General features: G+C 35.5%; 1 protein-coding gene across 1 annotated transcript; it reads right to left on the reverse strand.

The window, feature by feature from the left end:
* Positions 1-1,215: 1,215 nt before the first annotated feature.
* LOC145975780 (uncharacterized) lies at positions 1,216-2,877 on the reverse strand. Its single transcript, XM_083106480.1, has 3 exons — positions 2,507-2,877; positions 2,168-2,405; positions 1,216-1,926 (listed from the first exon to the last, which is right to left on the reverse strand). Exons 1-3 carry the CDS (start codon positions 2,875-2,877, stop codon positions 1,216-1,218), a joined length of 1,320 nt encoding a protein of 439 aa, XP_082962606.1.
* Between the last annotated feature and the right edge of the window lie 13,157 nt (positions 2,878-16,034).

The raw sequence follows: 16,034 nt of genomic DNA on the forward strand, positions 1-16,034 counted from the left end.
TTCAAATTATGCTTTCGATAAAACAAATTTTAAAACTTAAATTATTTCAATAATAGATGGTAAACGCATTACGCATCGATCCAGTTCTCCGTCGCGAGATCCCCTTCCATCGGGCAGGTATAAGGCGTCGCGAGTATTTCCGACAGCGTCTCTTGAGAGACCGACGTACTGTTTCTTACCATTTATACATAGACCGAGATGAAATTCCGAGCGAGATAATTCGAGCAGTCAATGATCGTGAAAACACCCCACACGACCTTTCATTTGCCCCTTTGCTCCCCGAACTAAACCCCGAGAACAGCAGACAACTCCAAGCGATACCGGCTGGAGAAGAACCGGAAGAAGAACAGGAATCGTCAGATAGTTGCTCTGTCAGTTCAACAGCTTCCACAATTGTCCTCGACCCGGATAACCTTACTGCTGGAATACCACGGGGATTACTCCGAGCTTGGGAGGCCAACGCCGAAAGAAGGCGGGACAGGCAGGTCCAAACGTCTCCTCGTCGCCCTGATAGCCCGGCCTCATTTTCAGACTATTCAACCCCAGATTATTCCCCGGTCAGACCCGGAGAATTCGAGTTTGACCCCGTGGATATCTCCCCAGCAGAAGAAGGCTTGGCGGACCAAGCGGTTAATCATTTTCTGGACTATCTGAACAGCGAAGAATTCCTAGATACCGTCGACGACATGTACCATACCTAATTCAACAATAAATTGTTCACCTAATATATTTCTAAGGTTAACCAAATATATTTCTAAAGGAAAAATCTAATATACATATATATATATACACTGCGATTTTGTATTCTCAATACAACCATAATAAATAGGGAAATTTTATAAAGGAATACAATAACAAGGATTCAACTCATATTTATTTGTCAAACCTGAACACCTCAGAATAAGCTTCCTATAGATCCTAATCTCTCGGCGTCCCAGGGTATAGCCGGCGTGGCAGGTTGCCCTGAAAAACAAAATAGAGAGATATAATATTGTTCGTCCCTGCACGGTGCGCCCTGCAGAATCGTTGAATAAACGATCGAATAGGACGTAACAACACACACATATATGGATTTTTCAGTTTAAAAATAAATCATAAAAGCAGACTAAACGATACATAATTACACGATGCAAATTACTAATTGAATTGAATATCACTTGATAATTTGAATAGAGATAAAACATGATGATAATAATACAAATAACAATAATCGAATTAACAATGGTCGAATTGCCATGGTACAGCTCCTTCACTGTTAAAATATCTGCAGAATTCTTCTCGAATTTCTCTAGCTTGGCGACTGCTGTTATTAATACCGCATTTACTAATGTCATAAAGTGCACTATTTTCAATGCATGTTCTCCAAGAACCAGGAATGAAACCATTTGGACCATCTTGATCAACCATTGATGGAGGGACATATTGATTCTCTTCAATATCTTGTAAGCGAAGCCAATTGTGGAGACATACTATTGCTTGAACTATTTTCATTATTTTTTCCATGCTGCAAGTAATTGGTCGCTTCAAAATTCTCCATCTACTTACTAGAATGCCGAAAGTGTTTTCAATTGTTCTTCTGGCACGACTGAGACGATAATTGAAAATTAATCGATCTTGATTTAGATGTTCTCTTCCTGGATAAGGTCGAAGTAAATAATCTGTTAGTTGAAAAGCTTCATCACCCACAAGAACATAGGGTAAAGGTTGTCCATCTGATGTAATAAGTTCTGGTTCAGGTAAATTCATTCGTTTATGATGAAATGATTCGCCAATTAAAGAATCTTTGAAAATACCACCATCACTACGTCGACCGTAAGCTCCAATATCCACGAATGTAAAAATATACTTTGCATTGCATATTCCAAGTAATACAATGCTGTGAGAATTTTTGTAATTGAAATATGATGAGCCCGAATTGTCAGGACACTGAAAAAAAAGAATAATTATAATAATTAACATGGATTTATAAATAGGGCCATTTCACAATAGGCTGCAAATGCCTCGGTTGCCAGTTGACAGTTGCGAATTGATCAATCAGCTGACAAGTTGCTTTGCTCTGATTGATCAATCCGCAACTGTTAACTGGCAACTCTGGGGCGTTTGCAACCTATTGTGGGATGGCCCTTGATGATTATAATTATTATAATTAATATGGACTTTTTTATACCTGTATCAAGATGTGTTTTCCGTCAATTGCTCCAATGCAATGTTTAAAATTCCATAAATCTTCAAAATCATGAGCAATGTTTAACCACTTTTCCTTTGTTAAAGAAGGAGGAAGTACTTTTTTTTGAAGATTACTCCATATGGCACTACATGTTTCGTCAATAATATTGCTCACAGTTGTCAAACCAACGAGATATTGGTAAGACATAGAAGTCATGGAATCACCAGATGCCAAGAATCTATGAATCAACGAAAATTTTAAATATTTATTAATACATTCAAAACAAAGAGGAACATGCAAATAATGTAATTATTGTCAATAATAATCGTTAATAATAACCTTAATGTTAATGATAATCGTTCTTCAGCAGAAATCGGTTTTCGAATCACCGTTTGTTTGGTGATTTGAGGAGCAACCATGAGTAATAGTTCTTCGAATTGCGTTGCCGGCATACGAAAGTAATTTCTAAATCGACTTTCATGTAATGACATGACCGGGAAAATTGCAGAGTAAAATCCATGAGTATGACGTTCTTGAAATATTGGTTCAATCCAAAAGCGTTTATCATTATAAACTTTCTCTGTTTTTTTATTTAATTCATAAATTGCTAGTGCTGCAAGTATTTTTCTTCGCTTATTTTCCTTCTTTTTTTTCTTGATAATTGTCATGCATTCCTTTAGCCACGTATGATATTTGTATGCAAACGACATTTCTAATGTTGATACAAATGTTCTGTATTGGAAAAAGAATACAACATTATGAAAATAATTTTTTTTGTAAAAAGATCATTTTTGTTGTAAAAAAAAGATAACTTAGGCCTTGCGCACAATAGGAAAAATATTAAATATTAAATATTAAATATTAAATTTATAGAAAGAGAAAAAGAGAAGAGAAGAGTTCCTTTCTTTTTCTCTCGTTCTATAAATTTAATATTTAATATTTAATATTTAATATTTTTCCTATTGTGCGCAGGGCCTTACTCTTATTTATTTTAAGTTACTTTGTCGTAATTTTTAATATATTTGATATTTTTATGTATACACTGCGGTTATTGTCACTATAAAATAGGTTAGATTGTTCAAAATTTGACGCTATACCCCTTTTCATGGATTTCAACTGTCGCTAGCGACAATCGTGATCACGTGACCTTTTTGACGCTGAAAATGAGCGTCGAGCGTCACCATGAAAAGGCACCTTAACAGTGAAAATGAAGTGTACTCTGCAAGAATATACGGATATGATTGTGGCATACGGGCTAGCGGGAGAAAATACTTATCGCGCGGCCGCAATTTACGTGGAATGATTTCCCGGGCGTGTACGAAAACCAAGTGGACGTACAATTTTACGTGTTGTGCAATAATTATGTGAAACTGGGTATCGTGCATAATATCGGGATAACCGGTCCAGCAGTGCGTCTTCGGGTACGAGATGAAGAAAGGATTCTTGAAGCATTTTATGAAAATCCTGGAACTAGCGTGCGTCGTGTGGCACACGAATTTGGTTTTTCGCGATACGCGGTACATCACGCTTTACGTGTAACGGATTACGCCCGTATCATTACCAACGTGTGCAACACATTTTATCGAAGTATTTTCAACCACGGATCAATTTTTATGAAGGTATTGTCATCATCAATTTTTTTACATTTACGATACATTCAGCGTACAGTATTTAACGGCATTTTGAACAATTTTCACATTAAATTGAGAATGGAATAGGCCTATGAGGGAAACCACTATAAAATAAGCGCACCATGCTATCTACCGCAAGGTGGTGTGGAAATGATAGCGCATCATTTTCTCGCCACTGAAAGGACAGGTCATTTTTCTGCGCGGTATTGCGATATATCGCACGCCATCATCATGTCTCGGAGAGCGATCCGCCCACCGCTTCGCCGCGCGCCTAGTACAAGATTACAATGAGACAACTCTCGTCGCCGCGCGCTTCTACTCACGCAGATTGGCCGATATTCTTTATTTAATTTTTCGTTAATTATTGCGAATATCATAAAACAGTAGAAGTTCTTCCTTCTTAATTTGAGCCAATCTACCTCCTTACTTCGTGAGGGCGAAAATTTCCCTGACACCTTGTATATACAGTTATATGCAAAATAATAGCACCGGCTGAAAAAATGAAGAAAATTCTAAATTTTAACAAAATTAATCAACTGAAAATTACTTAATTTTATTTATTAAATATACATCAATTAATAGAAACATAAAATATAATATCTCATTATTACAAAAAGATAACAATGAAAAAATGGAGTTTTTTCATTTATTTGATGTGCAAAATAATAGCACTTTTACATAAACTATGTATATAAAAAACAGTATTTTAATGACTTTGAAACACTTATAATATTAATATTTCGTGTTACTGCCACGATTTTCAATAACAGCACGACACCTTCTTGGCATGGAGTCCACTAACTTTTGACATCGTTCAACAGAAATGGAAGCTCAACATTTCTAGATTACATCCCACATTTGATCGGCGTTTGTTGGCTTCGCATCAAAAACTGCTTTCTTAACATCAACCGACTAATTTTCAATAGGGTTGAGGTCGGGAGACTATGCTGGCCACTCGAAGACATCAATTTTTTTGTCCTGAAACCATTGTTTTGCTTTGCGCGAGGTGTGCTTCGGGTCGTTATCTTGTTGAAATACCCATTTCAGTGGCATCTCTGATTTTGCGTAAGATAACATGGTCGTGTTCAATATGTGAACATACAAATCAGCACTCATTGTCCTTTCAATGCGATAAATTGGACCTGTTCCATAGTACGAAAAGGAACCCCAAATTTTTACGTTTTCTCCACCATGTTTAACTGTCTTGGCTGTATATCTAGGATTAAATTCTGACTTTTGTGGTCTTCGAACAAACTGAGGAATACCAGGAAATCCTTTAATAACCACTTTACTCTCATCATTCCATAGTATGTTACGCCACTTTTCTACTGGCCAATCAATATGATCCCGTGCAAATTTTAATCTTTTTTGCACATTCTTTTTTGTTAACAAAGGAACTTTTCTGGGAATACGAGCAAATAGCTTATTTTTCACTAACCGCCTTCGAACATTTGAAGCATCAATATCCAAATTTAGATCCTGTTTGATCTTAGAGGATGAAATGAAAGGATCTTTTTTGACCATATTGACTATTCGTCGGTCCATTTTCTGCGAAGTTTTACTCTTTCTGCCTCTAGTTTCTGCTTTTGGTTTCCATATTATTGCATTTCTTATCATTTTATTTGAACACGATAAAGTTTCTCTAATAAATTTATATGATTTTCCATCTCGGCGCAATTTTAGAATAAGTTGTCTTTCTTCATTTGTACAGTGGCGCTTTCTTCCCATTTTGTCTCTACAAATAATACAAATAATTTATATTCTTTTTCAAATAATAATAACTCTTATCCATGCCGGTTTACAAATTTCAAATAATTAAATCTCACCAAAAAATTCTGCAATTTACTGCACAAGAACTATGTTGTGCTATTTTTTTGTATAGTGAAGATTGTGCTTTTCCGTTTTTACACCGATGACAAGTATTCAAAATTCAACGAAATTAACTGAACTCTATGTTTTTAGTTTAGTGTACTTCTAGTACTTATTTTAGTATAGAGATAGCGCTGTACATATTGAAAAAGTGGTAAATTCAAAAAATATTTGAAATATTTCTGTGCTATTATTTTGCACATAACTGTTGCGAGGTTTCTCAAAATTGTTAATTTTATATACAATTCCTCCTCGAGATGTTAGAGAGGAAGATGCTAAAGGGGGAGCGAAAACGTCGTCAAAAACACAAGGATAGAGATACTCGCGCTTGGAGGAACTAAGATGGAGGGTGTTCTCGCGCGAGCCGCGGCGAAGCGAAGGCCGTCTCGAGATCTCGAAGTTGGGCGCCAGATACGGTCTTTCACGTATCAGTTCGCTAAACGCCAGAATAATTCGAGAAAAAGCTTGCCTGATTCGCCACGGGCCGACTAGCTCACCTAACGGTAGAGGGGCAGGGTCTGTTGAAAAGGATATTAAATTATTTTATGCGAGGTTTTCGGGAATTACGAAAATCGACAGGCACAACGGACTTTAACAATCATGAAACGCGACACTCAAATAAATTACGCGAGCTTAATATAAAAGAAAATATAACAAATTTCTTCAAGAAAAGAAATATAAAAAAAAATATAAAGCAGAAGAAATAACGAGTTCAAGAAAGAAATAATAATGACAAAAATTAGCTAATTTGAAATAGCGAAATATAACAGATGTTAACATAACTTCGACAATTTCAAATAACGGAACATATAACAGATAATTCTTTGATAGCGGTGATAACAATAACAATATGAAATCGAGACCATAAGAAAGCTCTGATATTTGTAGTTTTTCTGGCCCGTTTTTATGGCCGGACTTTGCGAGGCCGAACGGCGTTTCGAAAACGTAACGGAAATTTCGACAATCTCATCGACGACTCCTTTTACAGATTGTTTCCCTTTTATTCTTTCACTCGCTCATTTAATCGACAGCAATATGTTCGTAACGAGGCTTCATAATCGAGCGAGAGTAATTAAGCAATTTGTGAAGACGGAAAATCTCGCTTGCGATGAGCGCATTCGATGCGATCGATAATCGACAGCCGTTGGACGCCGCTTACTTTCTTTTCGGCGTAACGCTTTTTTACTTACGCGAAGCCCTCGAATTTCGACAATTTCCTAATTTATCGTAATCTATCACGCACCGCGACACACTCACACACACGACAAATATCTCGCAATAAGCGCAAATCATACACGTAACGAGCGCGACAAAGACAGCACGATATTCGCAACGTCACGATACGCAACGATCATACACTCACATACACGCTAATTAATAACGAAAATCGCCCGAAGATCGATTGCGGGGATGTCTTACGCGGCTTCGACAACTCTTTTCGACAGCACGGATAGCGAACGCATTCCCCGCGATTTACAGCGCACGTGGTCGATATACGAGCCGATCGCTACGCGTTTTACGACACCCCGAATCCCGGAAAGAGACGAACGGTTCCTTATCGATTACGGCCGACGTTACGATCGTCCTTGATGCCTCGGTCGCTTGTCTCCGGTCGCCCGAAATGCACGAAATTCGAAAGTTCGGGGCAATGCCCGAGCGACAACGAGATACAAAAATGGCGACGGCGACAGAGCGGCCGGTCCGCGGACGGAATCGCGTACGTGGCTTACAATTATGCGATGGGCAACCTCACCGATACTTTCTCCCGTGGCCAGGGGGTGATCCTCGGCTCGTCCTCTCGCCTTGATCTTGGCTCCGACACACACAACGACAACGACGAAAAACTATCAAAAGCGACTATACTTTATGAGCGCTCGCACCAGAGTGTCTCCCTGGATCTCGCGATCCAGGATCGATAGCGGCGTCAATCCTGCGCGCAGGGGTGCGCGGACCCGCGGCCAATAGCGCTGCGACACGCGAGATATTAATGCGCCCCGCGACAACGCCGTATCGGGGGCCGTAACGGCCCCAATAATTCGATAATCTTCATGTCGGTGATCCTGCTATCGGCGGTCTTCCTGAGGTCGATCTTTCGTCCTCCGTCCTCGGGAGGGTAGCGCCCATCCGGCTCGGTGATCCCGGTCCAAGACAGCTGTTTCTTGGAGACTTCTCCTCCTTTCATTGCAGGGGGCGAATTTTGCCCGCGCCTCTGCGCTGTCCTGATCATCGGGCGCTATCTTCGTTCTCAAATCGGAGGTCGGAAATGTCGTATCGGCTGTCGCAAAAAGGATTCTTCTTCTGCCTCTTCCGATTGCTTTCCGGCGGGTTGCCCGACGTACAAAATAATACAAAAAAATTAATTAATAACGCGAAATATAACAAAGGCTTGTCTCTCCGGAGATTTCGATACGGCTTTCGCTATTTCTTTTCTGGCGCGGCCGCTCGGCTCGCGCCCCGTTAAGATTTCCGAGGCGGATGGACGCGCGTCGGGACGGCAACGTCACACTGCATATATATATGGGGAATTCTTTTTTAAATCAGCCACCCCCCCTGCCCATTTCAATTTTGGGGAAAAAAATTTTTTTAGCACACGAAAAAATTTGTCAAGAAGTCTAGTTTTTGATGCCGTTAGGTGTTTTAAAAAAAAAATTTTCTAACCTCAAAAAAACTGTCTAAAGTGAGGCATCTCGCAAAAAAATGCCATTTTTTAGTCAAAAATGATCGAAAAAATTATAATTCGTCAATAATTTTGACCAAATTACTCATTAAAAGTATTTTGGGGGTCGCTGAACAAGAATCCGATGTTAGATTTCAAATTCAAGATGGCGGATCCAAGATGGCGGACAGTATTTTTCTTACTGTTGACCGATTTCTACTAAATTCTGTATGTAGGGGTTTTTGGGATCGCTGATTACGATTCCGAATTCGAATTTCAAATTCAAGATGTCTGATCCAAGATGGCGGACCTTAATTTCAAATTCCAGATTGCGGATCCAAAATGGTGGACAGATATTTTCTTATTATTGGCTGATTTCTACAAAATTTTGTAAACGGAAGTTTTTGAGGTCTCTAATAACGAATTTGAGCTCAGGTTTCAAATTCAAGATGGCGGACCCAAGATGGTGGACATAAATGTTTGTTTTTAAAAATGTAATGTCCGCCGTCTTGGATCCGCCATCTTGAATTTGGAACCTGAGCTCAAATTCGTTATCAGAGACCTCAAAAACTTCCGTTTACAAAATTTTGTAGAAATCAGCCAATAATAAGAAAATATCTGTCCACCATTTTGGATCCGCAATCTGGAATTTGAAATTAAGGTCCGCCATCTTGGATCAGACATCTTGAATTTGAAATTCGAATTCGGAATCGTAATCAGCGATCCCAAAAACCCCTACATACAGAATTTAGTAGAAATCGGTCAACAGTAAGAAAAATACTGTCCGCCATCTTGGATCCGCCATCTTGAATTTGAAATCTAACATCGGATTCTTGTTCAGCGACCCCCAAAATACTTTTAATGAGTAATTTGGTCAAAATTATTGACGAATTATAATTTTTTCGATCATTTTTGACTAAAAAATGGCATTTTTTTGCGAGATGCCTCACTTTAGACAGTTTTTTTGAGGTTAGAAAATTTTTTTTTTTTTTAAACACCTAACGGCATCAAAAACTAGACTTCTTGACAAATTTTTTCGTGTGCTAAAAAAATTTTTTTCCCCAAAATTGAAATGGGCAGGGGGGGTGGCTGATTTAAAAAAGAATTCTCCATATATATATATATATATAATATATATATATATAATATTTAAAATTAAAACTATATGAATATATATGTGTGTGTGTAAAATATATATATATAATATTAAAAATTAAAAATATATGAATAAATATATAGGGGAGACTGGGGACAAAAGTAATAGTGTCATGAAAGTAATAAGCTTACTACTAACCTACACAATATATTGAATAATTTGTACTATACAGTCAAACACATACGCCCTAATGCTCTTCCTTTTCAGCTAATTGTTGTAGAACGATCGCTCCAGTTGCACATGCAGGAGTGAAATTAGTGTATTTGCATTATTCACGTAAATATTTCTTGTTTTAGTTTTTTTGTATCTATGCCTAATTAAAGTGTATATATTGATATAATTATTTGCCGGTGCATTCTTCTAAAATATATTCTTAAGTATTTATAAATGATTTGGATAAGTCTTGCATCATATTTGGGTTATAATGCTTTTATTCTAAAAAATGTGTCCGAAGACAAAAATAACACGACACTCTGTGGACGAAAGTAACATGTTTCGATGCTTAGAGTGTAAGGACTGGTCCCATAATAACTGTACCAAAGGCGATTCTTATTACGTATGCCATAATTGTGAATCGGAATAGATACCAATCTTTTTTGTATTAGTAGTTATCATACAATTATTACACTATTACTTAGAATTAAACTATTATTTAGACTTAAAAAAGCACAAAACTGATGTGATATTAAATATAATTATTTTATAATATTATTTATAATTATTTTGCTTAACGAAGATTATTTCTTTTAAGTTTTTCAAAGATGATAAAAATAAATATTTATTTTATTTTTTATTTTAATATAATACAAGTTTATAATAAAAATTATAATAAAAGTTATCTTGTTTAATGAAAGATTATAATAAAAGTTGCCTTAAATTGAAAAAAAGTCATATTTATTATATTTTCGCGAAAATAAGAACTGGTACTTTTATCCCCAGACTATGTTACTTTCGTCCCAGACCCCAGGATAAAAGTAACAATCAACGTACTTGCGAAAAGCTATAGTAGCTCTTTAAATATCTATCATTTGGGATTGAAACATAAGTATAATAATAGAATAATAAATAGTTTTTTAATATATAATCTTTTTTATTATATCTCTGTCGATAATTAATAGCTGACCTGTAATACAAAAAATGTTACTTTTGTTTCCGGTCTCCCCTATATATATTTTTTTTTTCTGAAGCAATTTGGAACTGAGATTTGTATTTGTTTATATTTATGTACATAAAATAAATGGCGCGCGCGTAGCGCGCGCTTGTATTGTTCTAGTCCTATATGAAAAAAGTCATGAAACGCCTGAAGTGTGTGTTTTGTATCGTTTGTATTGTTGCCCCTTTTCCGCGTGTCTGATTGGCGGTCGATGCTTTCGTGAGAGAGAGGTGTGAATGTAATCGCTGAAAGTTCGGTGACAGTTTAATGACATTTCGTGAGCGGGGTTATTATAATATTAAATATCGAGAGAGAGGATCCGGCATTCTAATTAATATAAGTCGACGCGTCATAAAATATAAAAGTATATTGCTTGCAACATTTTACTGTCAAGCAGATATCGGCTTGCAAATCTTTTCAATTTCTGCTACGTTTTTAATATTATAATACATATTTCAGGTTATTAAGAAGAAAGAATTAATAACAACAAAAAATAAAGAAATAGAAATAGAATAAAAAGGAAGATAAAGAAAAGATTTTTATCGAGAAGAAAAAGGAGCTAAGAGAGAAAGAAAGAGCTAGAGAGAGAGAGAGAGAGAGAAGATACATAACAGATAAAGAGAAGATTCACTGACAAAAAAGTATGTATACAGCGCTGACTTGATTATTAAAGTAGTATTAATATTCGAAGACGATACATTAATATTTCCATATTTTAAAAGTATATTGTTTGTACAACATTTTACTGCGAAGCAGATGTCGGCTTGCACACTTTTTTAATTTTTGCTTCGTCTTGAAATATTGAATACCAACAATAGTCGCCGCGCAATTAATACGGCGCTGACTTTATTATTAAAGGAGTATTAATATTTAAAGGCTAGCGATAAATTAATTATAGATAAAAAAGCTATAAAGCATTTAAAGCATTTGAAGTTCACGTATAACCCGCTGTATAAACCGCGCGGCGACATTGGTCAGTATTTAATAATTAAATACGTGGCAGAAATTAAAAGAGTGTGTAAGTCGACATCTGCTTGACAGTAAAATGTTGTCCAAACGATATACATTTGAAAAATGCAAAAGATGAATTTATCGCTCGCCTTTAAATATTAATACTTTTTTAATAATTCTTTAAATATTGAACACCGACAATTGTCGCCGTGTGGTTTATACGGCGCTGACTTGACGATTAAAGAAGTATTAATATTTAATGGCGAGCAATAAATTAATCGTTTTCATATTTAAAAATTGTATTGTTTGGACAACATTTTGCTGCCAAGCAGATGTCTTCCTGCAAATTCTTAATATTATATTATCAATAAGTAAATAATAAATAAATAATATATTTCAGGTTATAAATAGTTAAAAAATAAGAAGAAACAATTAATAACAACAAAAAATAAAGGAATAGAAATAGAATAAAAAGAAGATAAAGAGAAGATTTTTGTCGAGAAGAAAAAGGAGCTAAGAGAGAAAGAAAGAGCTAGAGAGAGAGAGAGAGAGAGAGAGAGAGAGAGAGAGAGAGAGAGAGAGAAGATACATAACAGATAAAGAGAAGATCCACTGACAAAAAAGTATGTATACGGCGCTGACTTGATTATTAAAGTAGTATTAATATTCGAAGATGAGCGATAAATTAATATTTTCCATATTTCAAAAGTATATTGTTTGTACAACATTTTGCTGCGAAGCAGATGTCGGCTTGCACACTTTTTCAATTTTTGCCTCGTCTTGAAATATTGAATACCGACAATAGTCGCCGCGCAATTAATACGGCGCTGATTTTATTATTAAAGGAGTATTAATAAAAGGCTAGCGATAAATTAATTATAGATAAAAAAGCTATAAAGCATTTAAAGCATTTGAAGTTCACGTAAAGTTCATGTATAAACCGCGCGGCAACATTGGTGAGTATTTAATAATTAAATACGTGGTAGAAATTAAAAGACTGTGCAAGCCGACATCTGCTTGGCAGCAAAATGTTGTCCAAATGATATACATTTAAAAAATGTAAAATATTAATTTATCGCTCGTCTTTAAATATTAATACTCTTTTAATAATTCTTTAAATATTGAACACAATTGTTCGACAATTGTCCGACAATTGTTGCCACGTGTGGTTTATACAGCGCTGACTTGACGATTAAAGGAGTATTAATATTTAATGGCGAGCGAGATAAATTAATCTTTTTCATATTTAAAAATTATATTGTTTGGACAACATTTTGCTGCCAAGCAGATGTCTTCCTGCAAATTCTTAATATTATATTATTAATAAATAAATAATAAATAAATAATATATTTCAGGTTATAAATAGTTAAAAAATAAGAAGAAACAATTAAAAACAACAAAAAATAAAAAAAGAGAAATAGAATATAGAAGAAAATAAAGAAATGATTTGAAGAAAAAATATATAATTTGCAATTAACAATTACATATTTTTTCTTAAAAACAACTATGTGTTTTCTTTACACCAATTGATTCCTCTCATTATTTTGTACATAAAAGTATTAAGATGAGATAATCGAAAAATGAATATTTTACAAGATATTTTACGGTTTATGTAAAATTAAGAAATTATTTCAAGCCTCATAACTCAAAAAGTACTTAACGAAAAGGTATTTAATTATAGTGTTTTGGAAAGCTCTCGAGATAAGCTACAAGAATATGCAATGACAAATTGTAGGTTTCATTTAAGAAATTGAAGGTGACCTTCATGTGACCTTCAAATAACTCTTCAAGGTCAAACCAATGATACCATCTTATGGCCCCCTCGAAACCATAAAACTTTTGTCTGAAACATTTTTCTCTAAAATGCTTTGTTTCCGAAATAATTGCGTGCGTTAATTAAAATGGCTCACCCTGTATATATATAATTATTAATAAAAATAACAAGGTGAGTTGGGCACACAAAATTTGTAGTCGCAAAAAACATGCAATTGTTACGTCCCCAGTTCCTCAGGACAGGTCTGGAAGTCTTACTTTCCCAGTTGGACGCAATTAATCTCTCAATTTGTTTTAGGGCAACCTGCTAGGCCGGCTATACCCTGGGACGCCGAGAGATTGAAGGTCTGTTGTGCTTGTAGAGAGAGGATTCAGGAGGGAATGCGAATAAATAAATGGGTTATATATATTTAATATTTCTTTATTTTTTACTTCACCTTTTGTTTCTTTTCTTTTATAACTTGAATAAATGTGAATTTATTCCTCCGGAGAGTAACCGTATATTTCTGGGAGAATATATGAATATTCGTTATCGATATTTGCAATAGGTATCGCGATTTCTATTTGGGGAATCTCTAAGGGTGCGAAAGGGTCTAGATCCTCGTATGTTACTGGTGAATAGCTTGGGGGAGGATAGAAATCGTCTTCTTCCAGCGAATAATTATATTGTTCTGGGTTTGACGCTATCTCAGCGTTTCGCTCTTCGGCTTCCAAGATAAAGTCGCTCAGTTCTTCAGGTAGTTCCTCTGTTATTTCAAAGGGGGTATAGTTATTTCCCGTAGGTGGTGTCGTTGAAGCGAAAGTATTTGAGTGTCGAGGGGTTCTTGGATTTCTGTATTTCCTTCAGTTAGAGGAGGAGACAGATCTTTTGACGTTGAAACATTTATTTCTGCGATCTCTGGGATGGATGGAGAAGATTGATTTATCGTAGATGGGGTTGGCTCTATAAGTTCGTTTAGGAATGAGACGCGATTAAGCAGTAATCGTCGGGTGCGTCTATTCTGTCGTATATGGCGAGAAGCTTTGCGAATGGAAAGCTCACGTCGAGTACCCGGGGTTGAGCGTCGAGCGCGGACCATCTATTAATTATATAGTTTGGTAACAATTTATTTAATTAAGTGAAGATGGAATAATATTGTATAGGGATTCGATGTTACTTACGTTGACCAACACCTGTTAAATAAAAAGAAAAGGTCTCGCGTGACTACCCGTTCAGTAAAACTAATTATTAACCGGAAAGTAAAGAGAGGAATAGTCAGATCTAGTCATTGAAGCTTCATAAGGGTTTAGATCGCGGCCGGAATACAGTCGGAGAAAAATAAATTATGGTAGTAATAATGGATTACCGACCCGGGGTAATTATCGACTCACGAAAATTACCGACCTATGGTAATGTAGATTTCTGTTTTACCAACCGATGGTAACTTTAGTTTACCGACCGTCGGTAATGTAGATTTCGGTTTTACCGACCGATGGTAACTTTAATTTTGTTAAATTATTAGGTTAGTTCTGTTTTTTAAATTGCGATTTGAATATCTAAAGTTGGTTTACTGAAAATCGAAGAGGCTTGAGGAGGAATAAGGAGATTGGATACTTTAAGAATGTATCCACCTGTCAAACGTCTGGCTTAGTATTAACCTTACAATGTCAGGTTATTATAAATGAAATGTACAATAATAATAATTGAAATTATCAAAAGCTAAGCCAGTGCATCATCACTAATTTCTGGGATGTATCTCGTGTCTTGAAATCAAGGCAAGATTCAATCTGACGATTGCGTCAACCAGCTCCAAAATTAAAAGACAATCTCATGAAAATTGCCAATTAACCGGGCCGAAATTGTATCTTCGCCTAATCAAACGTCGATTGACAGGACACTCTAGTTCCGTTTTCCAGGAATGGTCAACAGCTCCAAGAAAAAAAGGAAATTTCCCTGAGGATAATTGCCTTTTTCACTGCGCCGCGCCTTGGGCAATGTTCTGCCGAAGCAGCCTCGCCTTATTCACTGTCAATCGAATCGTCTTATCAAAGAGATAAGTCCCAGTAAAAGTCTTCCAATTTGAAGTAATATTTAAATAAATTGAGTGTATGGATGAGGGAATATGAATAGTCGAAGGTATAGATTCCCGAATTAAACTAATATGCTGTTACGTCCCGCAACAAAAAATTTAAAATCTTACTTATAAAAATATAATCCCTACCAATTCTCTCATCCTATATAATCTTTGCGCGATACTATATATAATCACTATATATTTGCGTCATAATATTATATATAATCAATATATATATACATCAATTCAATAATAATCAGTTCTCATGTAGTCAAAATACTAGTAACCACCAGTACTAACCGAAAGCTGGACTTATACACATCTATCAATCAAGAAAAAGTAATAGGCTCTTTGAAACAGTCATTTATAATAATCGTAAAAGAATTTCAATATATATATAATTATTATTTATGCAATTTTAATAAGGCTGCAAAAGCCCCACACAATCACCTTAAAATCGCTTATGAAATTTCATAAATCAATAGCAAAATACTGAATATATATATATATATATATATATATATATATATATTTATATATATATATATATTTATATATATATTCGCCATAATCTCATATTAATACAATACATTGATTGATGTGGTATATAGCCAGAAAGATAT

Source organism: Camponotus vicinus, unplaced genomic scaffold (assembly GCF_025532165.1).
Source record: "Camponotus vicinus isolate PSW18456_S1 unplaced genomic scaffold, iyCamVici1.0 SCAF_8, whole genome shotgun sequence".
Taxonomy (NCBI): Eukaryota; Metazoa; Arthropoda; class Insecta; order Hymenoptera; family Formicidae; genus Camponotus; species Camponotus vicinus.

Excerpts from the sequence above, each read along its gene's own strand:
- LOC145975780 (XM_083106480.1), bottom strand. The coding sequence starts at position 2,877 with ATGTCGTTTGCATACAAATATCATACGTGGCTAAAGGAATGCATGACA. Across the intron at positions 2,406-2,506 it reads CGATTATCATTAACATTAAG|ATTCTTGGCATCTGGTGATT; the intron begins GTTATTATTAAC and ends GTTGATTCATAG. Across the intron at positions 1,927-2,167 it reads GAAAACACATCTTGATACAG|TGTCCTGACAATTCGGGCTC; the intron begins GTATAAAAAAGT and ends CTTTTTTTTCAG.